The sequence below is a fragment of the Ascaphus truei genome, chromosome 2 (genome assembly GCF_040206685.1).
Source record: "Ascaphus truei isolate aAscTru1 chromosome 2, aAscTru1.hap1, whole genome shotgun sequence".
Taxonomy (NCBI): domain Eukaryota; kingdom Metazoa; phylum Chordata; class Amphibia; order Anura; family Ascaphidae; genus Ascaphus; species Ascaphus truei.
Window position 1 is genome coordinate 161,026,280 of NC_134484.1, and position 18,644 is coordinate 161,044,923.

The window sequence follows — 18,644 nt, forward strand, 5'->3', positions numbered from 1 at the left end:
AATTAACATATAAAATAAATGGGTAAAACAAAAGAAAAAAGCATACAAATAAGGCAAAGTTTGAGAAAAAGGAAAATGTATGCAATTCTGAAGAATAGTTAAAAAAATAAATTAATTAAAAAAAAGAGAGATAGGTACAACAAACCTTTCATGATTGATACATACAATATACATCACTGGTGCAAGTGGTGGGTGTTCCTACTATAGCAAGGTTATACTACCTGAATAAGCCTTTAATCCCCAGTACTCAAGAATGTAACTGTAAGAAAGCCATTAAACATTGTCGCTCAGAGCAGGTACACTGATGTTACATTGTTACATAGTAGATGAGGTTGAAAAAATACGTGTCCATCAAATTCAACCTGTATTAAATTGAGACGATTCAGATCCTATATTTGTTTTTACACTATGGGGTTTATTCTGTAAGGTGTGATCAGTGCAAATTAAAGTCAATGGGACTTTTCATGTGATAGCACGTCATCTGCGCTATCACAGTTTACAGAATAAGCCCCTACATGATTCCAGAAGAAGCATTTTTCAAATATGTCTCATAAAGGGAAAAATTAATTCCTTCCTGACTTCAGTAATGGTAATCAGATTTCTCCCTGGATTAACATCTTTCCTATGTTTGCTTATTTAATACAATATATCCCTGTATACCTTTCCTTAAAAAAAAAAAAAGTCAAACCTTTTCTTAAAGATATCTATTGTATCTGCCATCACAGTCTCCATGGGTAATGAATTCCACATTTTAACAGCCCTTACTGTAAAGAACCCTTTCCTTTGTTGCTGGTGAAATCTCCTTTCCTCCAACCTAAAAGGATGGCCCCATGTTATTTGTACTGCCCGTGGGATGAATAGTTCTTTTGAAAGTTCCTTGTACTGACACTAAATATATTTGTAACTATCATATCCTCTCTTAGACACCTGTTTTGTAATGTAAACAAATTATTATAATTTATTTATAACTAATCTAATTTAGCTAGCCTTTTCATAAGTCAGATTTCCATCCCCATTATTAATTTTGTGGCTTTTTTCTGCACTTTTTCCAGTTCCATAATGTGGTTTTCATGGAGTGGTGTCCAAAACTGTACTCCATATTCAAGGTGTGGTTTTACCAAGGATGTATAGTGGCATAATTATGCTTACTTCCCTTCCATCCACACCCTGTTTAATGCAAGACTAGATCTTATTTGCTTTTGTAGTTTGTGCCCAACATTGTGCATTATTGCTTAGCCTGCTGTCCACAGGCACTCCTAAATCCTCTCATTTAATTTGTAAGTAGCCTGTATATTCTTTCTTCCCCAATGCTTAACCTTAAATTTATCTGCATTAAACCTCACCTGTCATTTACCTGCCCAAGTTTCCAGTCTGTCTCTCCTTCTGTGGAGAATTTACATCCCCCTGCCCTGATTTCACACAATTTAGTGTCATCAGCAAAGATGGAGACTATGCTCTCTATGCCAACCTCAAGGTCATTAATAAACAAGTTAAAAAGCAGAGGTTCCAGCACCGATCCCTGAGGTACTCTAAAACTTTCGCCCAACATGAAAAAGGATCAATTTATGACAACTCTCTGTTGTCTATCCTTCAACCAGTTTTCAATCCAGGAAGAAATATTTTTTATTCAGACCAATTTCCTTTATTTTGAACACTAACCCCATGTGGCTCTGTATCAAAAGCCTTTGCAAAAATATATAGACCTGTATTGCCCTGGTCTAAATTCCAACTTACTTCCTTAAAGAAGCTATTAAGGTTAGTTTCATATAATCTATCCCTCTAATATGCATGCTTACTATTATTAATAATGTTCTTATCCAATAAGGATTTCTTAATATCATCCATTAAAAAGCATTCCATTACTGTAGCTTCCCCACTATTGATGTCAGGCTTACAGGTCTGTAATTCCGTTTGTGATCTAGCTCCCTTTTAAAATATAGGCACCACGTTTCCTTTACACCAATCTTGTGGCAGTGGAGTAATTGAATATTAAATATCACTGTTTGGCTATTTCTGAACTTAGCTCCTTAAGAACCCTTGGGTGGATGCCATTGGGGTTTGGTGCTTTATTTACCTTAATTTTATCAAGTCGCCTTTGTACTTCTTCCTCAGTTAGCCAAAATGTTACTTACTGTAGTGCTGAAATTGTGGCTTCCTCTAGTTGCAATATTTTTTGTAATTGACACCTCTGACTTCTCCTTATCTCAAATGTAAGCCTGACTGTGTAATATGTACTCTTTATAATTAATTCTTGGATTTTTAAAGACGCTTGAGAATTCATACATTTTATGGATTTAAGACGTTTTCTGATGTTGGCATAGGTAATCACAATTTAAATCTCGAATTCATGATAGTTATGTTTACATATTGGAAGATTTAACTGACAGATGTACTGTGTGATTGGGTAAGAGTTACAGCATACTGTAACTATAATCTACTTACTAACACTGATTTTCCAGTTGTAGGAGTCCTAAACAATCAAACTTAGAGATTATTTGTAGCGGTGAACTAATTAGCTTTCATACTGTTAATGAAAATGGAATAATAATCCTTTTAATTGCTTTTTTTGGTAATAAAAGGAAAAAAACAACTGAACTACCCTTTGGTGTGATAAGATAATTAACTCTTATGTCTTATCAGAGTATTGGACTATTAAGCCCTTATACCATATTAATATTGATGGCAATAAACATTAAAGTGCTAATTGTGGTAACGATTGCAGTTTGCTGCTGCCAGAATTATGCTGAATAAGATTTTCAATTATACTAGTAGTGATAACCAAATAAAAGTTGTGCAGTGCTGGACACCCGCAGGAACCACCCAGGACCCCCAGACACCCGAGGACCCCAGACACCCGTGGAAACCATCCGGACCCACAGACACCTACGGGGACTACCTGGAGGCTCCCGGACAACCACGGGAACCACCTGGAGGTCCCCGGACACCCACGGAACCACCCGAGGACCCCCATTGGGACCACCTGGAGGCTCTGAGACACCCGAGGGAACCACCCGAGGACCCCCATACACCTGTGGGGACCACCCCCGTGGGGCCACCGGACACCTGCAGGGACCACCTGCTTAAATTTTATTTGTATTCACAGTGTGCGTCAGGGGGTCTCCTGAGCTTAACCGCATTGATTTCAGTCTTGGGGACCCCCTGCTTCCCAAGATACAGGCCCCATTGTGGGATGCCGGTATCCCCGCCATGTAAAAATCCTCCGTGTCACGTGACCTGAGGCCTTTACCCCATACCGGGGCCTGTATCTCAGGAAGAAGGGGGTCCCCAATGCTGAAATCAACTTTGTTCAGCTCAGGAGACCCCCTGCTCACGCACACTATGAATAAAAATAAAATGTAAGCAGCTTCATTACCTTAGCAGCTATCTGCTAATGTAATGATTTTTCTTAGGGGGTGGGGTGGGGGAGGGGGTGTTTGATACCAGTGTGTGGGAGCCGAGGGTCTTCTGAGCTGAACAAAGTTGATTTCAGCCTCGGGAACCCCCTACTTCCCGAGATACAGGCCCCGGTATGGGGCAAAGGCCTCAGGTCATGTGAAGCAGAGGATTTTTACATGGCGTGGAAAATGGCACCCCATAACTGAGCCTGTAACTCTGGAAGTAGGGGCCCCCAGACCTAAAATCAATACAGTTCAGCTTCGGAGACCCCCTGCTACAATACAGTAGTGTTAAAATTTAAATAACCCCCCGCGATTGTCTGTTAGAGGCGCGCAGGTAGAGTGACTGATTCAGCCTCTCTCTTACAGCGCGTCTCTTACAGACAGGTAGACCCCGGTAGGATTAACAAAGCAGGGACTCCTGCTGTGTTAATCTGATGGGCCATTTACTCTGCAGAGGACCATCTTGGACCACGACGCACTATAGTGCGTGATTCACCCAGGTAAATGATCGGATAACGGCCACTGCATCTGTACTTGTCCATTTTTGTTCATAAATGTTGGTGTGGTTAATGAATTAGAATTTTTTTTTTTCACTGTAATCTTGAATTGGTTGCAAAAATCTTAGTACACGTGCAACTGTCTTAATGTAATAATGAACATATGTATGTGCTGATTGTTAAACGTTTCATTTGAATATTTAGTGTGTTTTTTTCAATGCACATGCAACCCTTTCAAAAAGTATTTAAAACTATTAAATACAGTATCTAGATAAGCTTGCATTCTTAAAGCCTAATTCATGTAGGATTTTTTATATATTATTTGCTCCACAATTGACCCATGTTCTCTGCTGCATCTTTGGGGCTTAAGAAGGGCAAGCTCAACACAATAAGTACATACTGAAGATTTACAATATTGATCTATACAATTACAGTAGGGTCGGATACAATAACCGGCATCCAGACCACTTCTTCTGGAGCTGCACAGCCGACAGTACGGCAAGGACATGCCTTCCAGCCTATTTCTGTATTTACTAACTGACTGGGAGGCGTCTTCGCGTCATACCTTTGGTGGTGCAACTCCAGGAGATGCGGTTTAAAGACAGTGGTGTGGCTAAAACGTGTTCCAGCATCATGTAGTAAAATATGCTAATTATACTTTAAGACTATATTTACTAAGTGGCAGAAGCTATACTCCGTGGAAGTTAGGAATGATGTAATAAAAGTACAATAAAAGCCATATAATTCATAAAAGTCAATGTGTAATACATTTGACATATTTATCTGATGAATAGTTATTATATTTGTATATATTTACATGGGAAATAAGATAAATATAAAAAATGTAAGTGGTTCTTTTTTTATTATATAATATTTTATTGGAAATTACATGTTTCCAGTGGTTGAAGTGCTGATGCTAGGGGGTTAATTAATGACCTATGTGTTTTATCACACAAAGGTACAGTATGTAGAAAAGAGCTGGGCATGTTTCCATATACAGAATTTAGTTACTGAGAGGGCCGGTGAAACCACTAGGCGACTTAGGTGGTTGCCTAGGGCGGCACATTTTGGGGGGCGGCGAAGGCAGTGCTAGGGAGGCCAGGAACAGAGCAGACTGCTTACTTCCCACGCTGCTGCCACATTCCAATGCAGCATGCTCTTGCTCTCCAAGCTGCTGCTGCTGCACACAACTATTCAGGGTAAGGGTGCGTCCCCACTAGCGCTGAGCGCTTGCCGAGTTCACTTTGTGCAAAGTGAATTCTCACGGCCTCGCTCACGCAGCGCACGAGCTCGTGCACGGGCACGCACACTCTCCCAAGCTTGGCAAGTCAAAAGTGTTCTAAGTGGGCTAAATAGGTCCCCCATGTAACCTCCCCCCCCACCCCGTGCCCGCTCGCAAAAGTTGCAGGACACCTCCGCTCATGATTGGAGAGTTGGTGACATCACCACTCAAGCATGAGCGCGGTCAGCGCCAGTGGGGCCGCAGCCTAAGAGAGGAGAGTAAAGCCAGGGGGGGGGGGGGTGGCTCTGGGGAGAGAGGGGCGTGTGGTGTAAAACGGAGGAGGTATGTAAAAAATGGAAGGGGGTAAAAACGGAGTGAGGGGAGTGAGAGAGAATGGGGGGTTAGATAGAGAGAGGGGGGATAGAGAGAGAGGGGGGGTTGGATAGAGAGATGGGTGAGAGAGAAGTGGGTTAGATAGAGAGAGGGAGGTAAGAGAGGGAGGGGTGAGAGGAAATGAGAGATAGAGGGGTGAGAGAGAGTGAGAGAGAGGGTGAGAGAGGGAGCGAGCGAGAGTGAGGGTAGAGAGAGAGACAACTAGGGTGAGAGAGGGGAGGTGATAGAGAGAAGGTGGATGGGAGAGTGGTGGGGAGGAGTGAGAGAGGGGTGGGGGAGTGAGAAAGTTGTTGAGGAGAACATGTGTGGGGAGAAGCTGGAGAGAAGGGGAGCATGTGGGGGAGAGAAGCTGGAGAGAAGGGGAGCATGTGGGGGAGAGAAGCTGGAGAGAAGAGGATCATGTGGGGGAGAAGCTGTGGAGAAGGGACGCATGTGGGGGGAGAAGCTGGATAGAAGGGGAGCATGTGGGGGAGAGAAGCTGGAGAGAAGAGGAACATGTAGGGGGAGAAGCTGGAGAGAAGGGGAGCATGTAGGTGGAGATGCTGGAGAGAAGGGGAACATGTGGGGGGAGAAGCTGGAGAGAAGGGGAGCATGTGGGGGAGAAGCTGGAGAGAAGGGGAACATGTGGGGGGAGAAGCTGGAGAGAAGGGGAACATGTGGGGGGAGAAGCTGGAGAGAAGGGGAACATGTGGGTGGAGAAGCTGGAGAGAAGGGGAACATGTAGGGGGAGAAGCTGGAGAGAAGGGGAGCATGTGGGGGGAGAATCTGGAGAGAAGAGGAGCATGTGGGGGGAGAAGCTGGGGAGAAGGGGAGCATGTGGGGGGAGAAGCTGGGGAGAAGGGGAGCATGTGGGGGGAGAAGCTGGAGAGAAGGGGAGCATGTGGGGGGAAAAGCTGGAGAGAAGGGGAGCATGTGGGAGGGAGAAGCTGGGGAGAAGGGGAACATGTGGGGGGAGAAGCTGGAGAAAAGGGGAACATGTGGGTGGAGAAGCTGGAGAGAAGGGGAACATGTAGGGGAGAAGCTGGAGAGAAGGGGAACATGTAGGGGGAGAAGCTGGAGAGAAGGGGAGCATGTGGGGGGATAATCTGGAGAGAAGAGGAGCATGTGGGGGGAGAAGCTGGGGAGAAGGGGAGCATGTGGGGGGAGAAGCTGGGGAGAAGGGGAGCATGTGGGGGGAGAAGCTGGAGAGAAGGTGAGCATGTGGTGGGAAAAGCTGGAGAGAAGGGGAGCATGTGGGAGGGAGAAGCTGGGGAGAAGGGGAGCATGTGGGGGGAGAAGCTGGGGAGAAGGGGAGCATGTGGGGGGAGAAGCTGGGGAGAAGGGGAGCATGTGGGGGAAGACGCTGGAGAGAAGGGGAGCATGTGGGGGGAAAAGCTGGAGAGAAGGGGAGCATGTGGGGGGAAAAGCTGGAGAGATTGTGTCGGGCTGAAGCAAGTCTAGCCAACATACAAAATATTCAAACATTTTGGGGGAATTTGGGGGAAGGGGAACGCACGGCTGAAAGTTCTCCTAGGGTGCCAAACACATTTCCAGCGGCCCTGGTTACTGCTGTCAACTGACATTACCTTAATGATGTTGTTACATTAATATACCATCACGTCATGACACAACGCTTTAACAACATGTTCTACTCACAAATTAGCCCTTGGCAATTGTTCTATTTGTATGCATATTTTTCAATGCTAAGTAGACTAATATTTTTATTTAGTTTCTATCTTACTTCTTTGCCTTTACTCAAACACTTTAGCAAAAACGTATTTTAAAGCATTAATGTGCGGATTGATACCCTAAATAAGAGTACCTACTTTGCTTTGTAGAAACACATTTTATAATCAGATTATTTAGAGTGTATAATTACATATTTTTATGCCAATTCTTTGCATGGTAATGCAGGAGCACAGCCAAAAGTCCACATATGAAAAAATTAGATTTTCCAAAACAACTCCAAATAAAGATGAATTTATTGTGTTAGCTCACAATATGCAAGGGTGGAAAAATGCACCTACGCGTTTCGTGCACAAGCACTTTATTAAGGTGATATCAACACCTTCATAAAGCGCTTGCGCACAAAACGCATAGGTGCGTTTTTTCACCTTACATATTGTGAGCTAACACAATAAATTCATCTTTATTTGGAGTTGTATTGGAAAAGCGAATTTTTTTAATCTGTGGACTTTGGCTGTGCTCCTGCATTACCATGCAACCTATTGACTTCTCAACAACGGACTGCACGCCCTGGAGTGTCTGGATTACACTAGCAGGATGTTGGCAGGTAATTGTCTTTAGCCATGTATCGTATTACCTTTGCTGAATATTCATTACATAATCCCTTATGGAGGAAGATATTGCGGCCAATTATTGTGGTTGTCAAGTGGACACCATTAGGTCCTTATCTCTCCTGGGTTATATACTATGTGGACTGCCTTTTGGGATATCTGCATAGAACTCAGGATATTTATGGATTTAATATCAATACTTGGATGGAGTATATATCTGATTTTTTGCGCACCATCTCTCAATCAATCACACTATTTTATGCCAAGTCACCTATTTTTATACTGTTCTTACTATATATTATTCTTATCTGTTAATCCGAGATATGTTTACAGTACCTTGATTTAATTTTTTGTCTGTGTTGATTATTGCCATTTTTGAAATTCAGCTATTTTCCCTTCAAGGTTTCTGTACCCTGAAAATGGCACATTACAATCTCCAGACATCGATTATTTTGCATTCCTTTTCTGTATCTCTTCCTTGTCTGGTACACAGGAATTGTATTCGCTAAATCGCTCTAGAGCACTAAGGCTATCCTATTCAATTCCAGTAGCATTAAACCACCAGTGAGTTAGTAAATGACCTTATGGCAATCCCCATTCTGACAAACATAATTGGAGCTTTGAGCAAAAGGTGTGAAATGTCTCTTTTCTACTTGAAATGCTATACAATAAATTCATGTTGAATTTAACTGATGTGCTTGCTACCAACACTTGACTGAGAAGACGAATGTGACTTGTTTAGCAAAAATATATATTTCCTCTAAATAAATTATTTATTTAAAAGATCAACATATTTTCTGCCAGAGGGTGCAGAAGAGTGCTAGAGCACTGCAATTTTTTTTTAATAGTTCTGTATTCTTAAACATTTTACAAAATATGTTGATTTTAGCTTTAGAATCTACTGCAAGACCATTGCATTACATGTTCCCTTAACTACTTTGATATATGCCAATTTGCCATCTTTTTGTAATATAATTATCCAAATACATTTGACATTATTTGGCACCATCGGGGGAGGGGGATGAGCTTCTTCTATTGCATTTATATGTCAATTGGATGCCACTTTAAATTGTTTATCAAAGAGAATTTCTTAAAACAAATTCAATGAAAGTACTTAAAATATAAAACAAATCACCACCAGTTTCATTAGGGACTTTGATTGCAGCTAATATAACTTACAGTGAGGTCACTTCTAATGGCAAAATTCTCTGGTTTGACATCACAGAGGTGGAGCCGATGAGAGAAATCATTGTCAAACTGATGAATCATGTCTAAGAAACTGACTGCAATATCAAGAAGTGCCGACAACCTTTTGGGACCAGTGTTGCATTGATCAAACACTTCCTCTAAGGAAAATACACTCTGTTTCCAAGCGTGTCCAGCAGTAAGATATTCCACAGCATAGAAATGTCCACAGGTACCAATTACACGTAACACGTGCCTGCTAAAGTCTTGCAGCAAGTTAAAGAGTAAATATTCCTCTTGCTGGAATAGAGACCACATACTGGCAAACTGTGCTTTCCAGTTACGACTATTCTTCCTTTCCGACCAAATGGGCGTTACGGTGTCATATGGCATATCCAAACCCAGGACATTTTTAATTTCCACAGCTACCATCTCAAGGAGCTCTAGATCTGTAAGAGGTTGCGTATCTGATCCCTCCAGTGGGCTTGGAATTTGAAATTTTGAAAATACATCATTTTGGGATTTTAAGATGATTGGATTGCCTTGCCAATCAGCTTGTATGACTTTCTTTCCTGGGTGGTAGTAAAGGCAGCGCCTGTACACCAGCGTCTGAGTCACACACAGGTCTTCACAAAGGTCTCCTGTCACAGACCCATCTGCGTAGTCATAGCACTAGAGATTAAGAAAGAAACACATTAGGGGAAAGCTTACCTTAATACAACATGTACATATCATTTTTGCCATTTAGAATAAACTGTTGTAATCTTAAGTAAAGATTGTCATGCTCCATTTAAATAAAGGGCCAATGTGACCTTGAGAGCTCTATTTCTCTATTTAACAATGGTTCAATAAAAGGTATTATAACTTACATAGGCCCAGATGCACAAAGCTCCGTTATTGACTTGATGTTGCATTAACGCCTGAAGTGGTACGGGTATTTTCAAAGCTCACTAATGCAGTGCTTTGTGCTGTTTTCAGCCGTAACTAGCCCTTGTGCTACTATAATTGACGTTAGTGCTAATAATATACAAAAGATGTGTTCCCTCTTAAACAGCCTGTCTACAGAGCTCTGTTATAGTTAGCATAGGGATTTAATGAGAAGTTAGTTAGGTCATACAAAGAAGTGCAACGGGAGTCATGTTAAAGTAACACAGGGCAGTGCTAACATAACGTGGCATTTAGCCTATTTTAATGAGATACAAACTACTGTTGTTGTTTGCATATAATTAGCTTTGTGACTTTTTGTTAACCTCAGGGAAAATAACATCCGATACTGATTTTGATAACATGTTATGAGTCCTGAGGTTTGTACATAGAATCTGGCATGACCTCATGTATCAAACTGTTTGGAAACTGTTTACCTCAATGGGAATTTCTGGGTGATCGTGCACAATCTGCCCTATTGCAGTTTAAAGGAGTAATGCATGCCTTTTATAATTTTTTTCATTTCTAACACGTTTGAAGCAAGGGGTCTCTGGAGCTGAAACCCGTTAATTCCAGCTGCGGGGACCCCCTGCTTCCGGAGATACTTACGTCCAAAGTACGTGCCGGTAGCCTTTCCGACTGATTTAGCTGGGGTTTAAAGTTTAAAGCTCCCACGTCACATGGGCCAACAGGAAGCTGAACCTGATGACGTCACAGCTTCCTATTGGCCCGCAGGGTGCAAGACGTTGAAACTCCGCCATAACGTGAGTCCTAATAGCTGAACGGAGCAGTTAACGGCACCCCTTATGGAGGTATCTCCGGAAGCAGGGGATCCCCAGAGAGGAAATTAAGAGATTCAGCGGAGGAGACCCCCTGCTTCAGTGCTATGTTAAAAAAAAAATTGTTGCTTTAATGAATAGCCCCCTAAGTACCTGGGCATAGAGAATTGGAGATTTAGAGATGTTTGCTCTATATAATCAAATCAACATGGGGGTTCAGGCACATTTTATTCTCTCCTGTAGCAGTCAGAAACTCGGATAAACAGTTACAGTAGCTGCATGGAGTTATCTTTTTTCAAAACATGCACAAAAGCCGCTAGAGGCTAAATATTGCATGAAATCCTGTTTAATTTGAGAAAAAGCAACAGTTTTGAGTGGAGGTATGTGAAAAATGAATGTGTAAGGAGAGGCATGTTTAAATGTATACAGTATCTTGCAACTCCAAAGTTATACGTGTCATTCTTGATATTAACCCCTTCTTCACAAAAGGGTATTGTAATTTTAAAATCATGAATAGCTATCCTTATTAGTCATGAATAATCCTTCAAACTAAAATCAACAAAATATAGGATTTTTCTGCTTTCCCTGAGAAAAGTTTCCTCTTCTCAAAGAAAGTCAAATAAAGATATAAGTTTGTCTCTCAGCAACAGCCCTAAAGTTCTTTAGTAGGAACTGTAACATATTGGTCAATATGATAAGCCACTCCCACATAGAAAGAAATACATATACAGTATATAGCTCTGCCGGAGTTAATACAACAAGGTCATTACCACAGCCAGGAAACAGCATTCAAGCCACATCTGTGATTAGTCTCAGGTCTGACTGTTTACATGTTCTTGGGGCAACATGTTTTTAAAAAAAATGTTTCTGCCTCTGCGCCTCACAAACACTGTGGTGTAAACAAAGGTCATTCCTACGTATGGACTTGTGATGCGTATCTGCACCTTAAATTGCCATTTATGCTTCCATTTCCTGAAATTTGACACAAAATACACAACTATATTGAGCAACTAGGTTCAGTGACACGTGTGACCCCTGTAAGGCAGTAAGCGTTGCCTTAGATTACCTTCATGCCCACAGGCAATACATTTTTCCTTGTACACTCAATACCTCAAACAGAGAAGAATAAAGTGGGGGGTTTTCGGCTTAGTGTGCATAAAAAATAAATCCAATACAGCTGCCATTAAAAAAACTTGGCATAAGTCCCATAAGCAATTAGTTTTCTGCTAATATATTGGTCACTGCAAAATCAATTATTATCTTTGTCTTAGTATATCGATATATTATTAAAAGACTAACAGCATTTTTTTTCCCAATTAATTTACTGAGGGTTTTAAAGTAAACTATGCAATCCTGTTTTCCCAGTTAAAGTTGCAGACCAAGCAATAGCCTACGTGTGATTTTTTTAAATAAATAAGTTCTGTACTATGAGAAAATACGTGTAGCATTTTTTTAAACAACTCTGAATTACATTTTTAATGTATTATAATGAAACAAGGATTTTTTGTTTCTATAGCATCCATTTACAAAGTCACATCCCCTTCTTCTTCTGAAACAGGCTCTGGCACACCCCTTTTTGAACCCTGCCCTCTCTAGCAGTGCACCAATTGTACTTAGTGACTGCCTGGTCACGTGTTCTTCTCACAGAATTTTGCATCTTTGGTCCTCTTCTTCTGCACTGACACATTAAGTGGACCCCCTGATCCGAATCTTTGCCAATCGATCACAGGAGAATGGATCGGAACCATTGCATAACGCAACTTATCTAATTACTTATCATTGTGTGGATTGTATTGATGTACATATTAAAGTGGGGGGGTGGGGGAGTTGTGGGTTATGGGGGGGGGGTGGGGGAGTTGTTGTTTATGGGGGGGGGGGACAGCAGCTTGGACTGCTGCTTTAATAGGGCATTTTGTATTCATTTCTTTTTTACAACAAATATACCTACAGTTTATTATAGTTTTCATGGGAGATGTAACATTTTTCATTTATTTATATTTAATATTCTTTTTCGCAAGGAGCTTACCTGAGAGATATACAGAAAGTATATGTAAATTACTCACATCCCACACTTCCTAAAAAGGATTTCCATAAGAACTATATTGAGTTGACATCTAAGGCATCTTGGTAGAAATAGAACCGGATACGAACCCAGAACTCTACCACTCACACCTGTATCTAATCCAGCTATTAGCATATATCTCTCTCCCCTTCTCCTTCTCCATATTTCAGGGATTCGGAATCCGTTGGGTGGAATTTCAGTTCTAGAAAAAAAAAAAATCTACCTCATTGACTGGAATTCCATGGCTGGAAGGAAAGGGACAATACGCAGCAGAATCTAATTCTAGTGAGCACAGACGAGCTGCCCTTGGTTGCCTAAAATTTGTGTTTTGTTTTAATTAATTTAAAAAAAACAAAAAAAAAACAGTCTGTTCTCACCCACATTCATACCAAAAAATACTGATCCGTTTTGTAAGGTAAACAAGCTTTGTCAGATGAGAATCTTTGTTATTCTGAGGGATTCTTCTAACAGATCTGTTAGTTTTCTCCAGATTTATTGAAAAGGGAACTAATTGAAACAGATAAAAGAGATTCTGTGTCTCTCTTAAAGCAGCAGTATATGTTTGAGTAGTGTGGAGTTTTGAAAAAGTGCTCCTTTAACACGAAAATGCTGCAGTGTGAAATTATACTAAATGACAGAAATAACTTAAATGTCAAAGCTTCTTCTCTTTGGAAAATGAGTATAGTATAACTACTAAATAAATGTTAATATTAACGTAGTAATTTAGCCTTACTAGGTACAGCATACTGATTTTGTGTGTTGTGCCCCACTGCCATGTACCCCGTAGGAGAATTAGGGCCTCATGCAGAGAGCAGCGCTAAAGTAAATCTCGCCATTTTTTTGAGAAATTCGCGCAGAAAACAGCAGAAAATGGCGAGATACGAAAAAAGCGCCATTTTTTTTCTATTTCTGAATCTCGCCGTGCGGCTGGCGAGAACCTACATCTCGCCAGTCTGAAAACTATCCGAATTCAGAAAGGCGCGCTCGCCATCTAGCGGCTGTTTTTGGCGCGATTTTCGTCCATTTTCTCCGCCAACTAAAGTTGGCAAGAAGCAGGAGCTCGCCGGCTATAGGGTATATATAGCTATATATAGCTGTATAGCTATATATAGCTGCGCGCATCTCCTCATTTACAATTCTCCACATGCAGTAATGCTAAAAATAGCGGATTTCGCCCATTTCTGCATATGGAGAATAAAACTCTCCATTAAACCTACTTTTTATTCCCCTCTCCAATTTTAAAAAGCGCTGCTCTCTGCATAGGCCCCATAATCTCTAAAACAGTGCCCCCTTCACTGGCAGAGCTGGGGATGTATGAAGTGACAGGTGTAACACTCAGACCCATCCTCACTGGTCATTAATATAAAGTCAAAATGATATACCAATGGGTGCCTCCAGAAAAGGTTGTGTGGTTCTGTTCACCGACCATATACACATCATGGAACATAGAAGACCTTGTTGTAAAAACAATTTTTCTGACAATGTCGGTAGGCTCAGATCCTCTCCCATATTGCAGCGTAAAAAAGAAAAGTGAGTGCAAAACATACTGACATATAAAATGTCATTACATGGACATAAGTCTTTCCTCATATGGATGAAGAAGTAGTCTAGTGGTAACACAACGGCCTATGGCATGTGAACCAAGTTCACCTGCCTCAGTGTCAGATGCTTGTGACTTTAGACAAATCACTTAATCCAGGGGGGCGCAAACTTTTTCCCCTGTGCCCCCCTGCCGGCGGTTCCCCTCTCTCCGCTTACCTCGGCTCCGGCAGCATAACGTCACGTTGCCATGGCGACGCGTCTATGAAGCCGCCGGAGCCAAGGTAAGTCAGGTTTAACGAGGCCCTGCAGCTCCTCCGTCACTTAATTTAAGTGCCTTCGGGAAGCACGTGGGGCCTCTGATAACCCCGCGCCCCCCGCAGTCTTGCGCCCACCCACCCTGGGGGTCGCACCCCCCACTTTGCGCACCGCTGAGTCTTAATCTATTAGATGGGTGCCTAAAATCAGTACTTGGTACATTGCAGTGCCATATTATAAAACATTAATGTGGGTAATCCTACTTGCAAAATATAAGCGACAGCATTATTCTGATCTTATTTTGAGTTGGATAAAAATTGCAATAAGATAGACCCATTCAACTATGATGGGATATCCAAACCAATCCGGGCTTGCCCGGCCGCTTTAAGACACACTTGCTTAAAGAAGCATACGAATAGCACTGTGAACATTCTGAACACATGATACATAAAGCTTGGCCCCCTGCAGACGCACTTACCAGAACTCCCTCCTACTGTCTCTGTACGTTCTCCCTACCTACCAATTAGATTGTAAGCTCCTCGGGGCAGGGACTCCTCTTCCTTAATGTTATGTTTGTCTAAAGCACTTATTCCCATGATCTGTTATTTATATTATCTGTTATTTATTTGATTACCACATGTATTACTACTGTGAAGCGCTATGTACATTAATGGCGCTATATAAATAAAGACATACAATACAATACAATACAATACACTCTTGCTTCTAACCATCTAGATTATTGTTACAGAATTTAAACTGGGGGGTCCTCTGGAACTGAACAGCAGGGATTCCCGGGCTCCCCAGATACTTAGCGTTTTAGTTGCAGATGTTTTCACTCATTCACAAAATCAAAATGGCCATCAAATCCCCCGAGCCAATAAGAAGCCACTATCGCCATACTTAAAAATCCAGGACATAAAATGGCAACTAAAATGATGTACATCTCAGGAAACGGTGAGTCCCCATAATGCGAGGTAGCTCTAAAAGAACCCCCAAATTACAATGCTGTAAAAATAATATACATGGCAGATGGATGGAATTGTTGCTTTAAGTGGGAAATATAGTGAAATGAATATATGCTGCACTGTATATTTGTCAATACACAGGCAGCAACTGTCAGTCACTAAATGTAACTTTTACCTTTGCTGTGTTTTCCTAAGGCTGTGCTTATAGTGCCGGCGACGCAACGTCGCGGCAATACAAATGTATTGCCGCCATTGCGTAAGCGCGACGCGACGGGGCGGCGCGAAATTACGAAGCCGGTCAAATTTTATTTTTCAGAGGCTGTCACCACATGTGACAGCCTCTGAACCAATCAATGGCCAGGTCGATTGCAAAGCGAAATACAACTATCGTGGGTGGCGCCGGCGACAGGTGACGTCATCCGTCGCGCGCACTATAAGCGCGGCCTAAACCAGCAGTTTGCAACTTTTTTTTAGTTGAGGAACTCTATACTTATATTGTGAAATTCTGGGGAACCCCAACCCTCTCTAATAGCGCGTCTAAGATCAGATGCATTGTAAGGAACCCCAACCCTCTCTAATAGCGCGTCTGAGATCAGATGCATTGTAAGGCACTCCAACCCACTCTGCGTCTGAGATCAGATGCATTGTAAGGCACTCCAACCATCTCTAATAGCGCGTCTGAGATCAGATGCATTGTAAGGCACTCCAACCATCTCTAATAGCGCGTCTGAGATCAGATGCATTTTAAATTCTTCTGTATTTGGTACAATTGTTAAATGACCTAAAAGTTGCAGGGAACCCCTGTTGAAAAACACTGCCTTAGACCCTTCATTTGCACACAACAATTTCATATGTAGGCTTACTATTTTTGTTTTAAATGTATTGGTTGTACTCTATTCTGCAATTACATTTTTCCAAAGAACTACCTAGCACACTGATTTCTAATGCATTTTAAGCCTACCACCTTCACCTGACTATCTGGACCTTACTGCATGCAGTCAATAGTCATCATCTCTTTGGGAAAATCATTCACACATTCACTAAACAATTGCTCCATGTTTATAATGCACACAGTTAAAACTGGGGTTTGGACATTTGGTTATTTTTTCTTCTCCACATTACATTACTTATGTAGAAATAACTGTTATCCATATTTTACAGTGCATTGGGTTTACAGTTGGGTTTAGTCAAACTTCTCATACATTCTCTTTAATAGAATGAGTGATAATTATGTAACAACATACAAAATAAAGTTTGAAAACAAGAATATTTTAATTGTACAGTCTGTTTGTGACATATATTACTTATATACTGTACTACTGTATACAGAAATACTATAACTGGATTTTTTTTAAACCAATATGGCACATATACTTATTAATTAATTATATATATATATATATATATATATATATATATATATATATATATAAACACACTCACACACTGTATGCAGCGCTGTACATAGTATTTTGCAGGTACAATGCATCCCTGTCCCAAAGAGCTTACAATCTAATGTTGGTGCCCGAGGCACAGGGGGAGATAAACTGCCTTGCCTAAGGGTACACTGGGATTTGACCCAGTTTCACCCTTTCCAAAGGCACGGACAAGGCACTGAGCCTTGAGAACTGTGAAAGGGGACATTGTCACAGGAATATTCCTATGGTATTAGTGAAGTTGGAACGTTAGTCATTAAGCAGTTTTGTTTCACATAACATACCAGTCCAGCAAGGATCCTGTTACTTTCCTCATCAGTGCAGTGATCTGAAAACATGCTTCTGTGAACGAACAAAAATGTGTTCACGAAAATCCAGCAGGAAACCCAGAACAGCAAGAAAAAGAAAGTATTTCTCTTCAGGATCTTTAACCTCAGCCATTTGAAAACAAATATTCTCATGGTAAGCTCAGTGTGAGCCTTACATCTTCCAGTTTCAGTGCATTAATGATGATTGGCTCCTTGAAATCTCTAACCCCTAACTGCTACTGCTATTCCTATCCCTCAAGTCTCTTTAAGAACAAGAAAACATTCAATCACTGGGAAGCACCTATAAACTGCTTGTGTGTACACACGAAACCCTTGGCAGGTGGGCAGGACACCATCTTTATGCAGCATCCCCACCGCGTTCAGCAGCCCCTGCTGATACGAGTCCTGACTCGCTGCCTTCTACATGGAAAAGTAGACTTATTAAACCATCTCTGTCTCTTTCTTTTCGCTTTCTCTGAAAGTGCTGGTGCTTTTGCAAGAACACGGAGATCTCCTTTTGAATGTAAGCCACGTAGTTCCGCCTTCTTTTGTCTGCTGTCTCCTGTGTCAACCAGCTCTCCCAGTTAACAGGCAGCTTTTTTTTGTTAGCTTCACACAGAAGATTAAAAAGGGGTTTGAGCCCCTGCTTAGAGCTGCTCTTGTGAATGTTTTCTTGTGGAGGTGGCCGTCTGAGACGTTTAAAGAGATTGTCAAGAAGATTGATAGCTCTGGCAATGAATTGTTCTGAGCCAATGCCTACAGAGATCAGTCTCACCACAATACTGTAATTATATCATCTCACAGTTATCACAAACAAGCACATACTGTATATGTTATGTCCCTGGAAAATTAGAAACATTTTTGACTTGTCTACTAAGTCATGATGTTGCTGTTCCTCAGTTTCTACGTATACTGAGGTCTTTCGAAACCAGCTACTAGTAGTGTTAAAGCTAATTATCTAATATGATTATGCATTGCCCTCATTAGTTGTTCTCATTAGAAAGCAATTAGAGAAGCAGCATTTTATTGCCTGGCCTGAGGAAGAGAGTAGAGCTCCCCGAAAGCTTGTTTTATAATATCAATTGTTAGTCCAAATAAAAAAGGAACTAGAACGGCTATTTCTATTTTTTTTTTTAAATAAAAAAAAAAAAAAGAATTTATTTATATATATATATATATATATATATATATATATATATATATATATATATATAATATATACGCCTTGGAAGTTGGAGTTGAGTACAAATGTCTCAATGAACGTTGAGTTCAACACATCATATAAAAGTGTTCCTAATTTACCTTAACAAAATCTCAAAATGTACTGATTTCTAAACACTTTTAAATATTGCCAGTGCCACTGTATTAGGCTGAGCTCAGACAGGCTGCTTCGCAACCG

At 41.1% G+C, this 18,644-nt stretch overlaps 1 protein-coding gene across 2 annotated transcripts in view; it reads right to left on the reverse strand.

The window, feature by feature from the left end:
* Positions 1 to 18,001, reverse strand: part of DIPK1C (divergent protein kinase domain 1C) — a 71,829-nt gene extending 53,828 nt beyond the window's left edge. For both annotated transcript variants that reach the window (XM_075585475.1, XM_075585476.1), the window contains exons 1-2: positions 17,222 to 18,001; positions 8,966 to 9,643 (exon numbers count right to left, since the gene is read on the reverse strand). In XM_075585475.1, coding sequence (XP_075441590.1) covers positions 8,966 to 9,643; positions 17,222 to 17,398 — 855 coding nt within the window. In that variant the 5' untranslated portion in view covers positions 17,399 to 18,001. The remainder of the gene's footprint in view (positions 1 to 8,965; positions 9,644 to 17,221) is intronic.
* Positions 18,002 to 18,644: the final 643 nt, after the last annotated feature.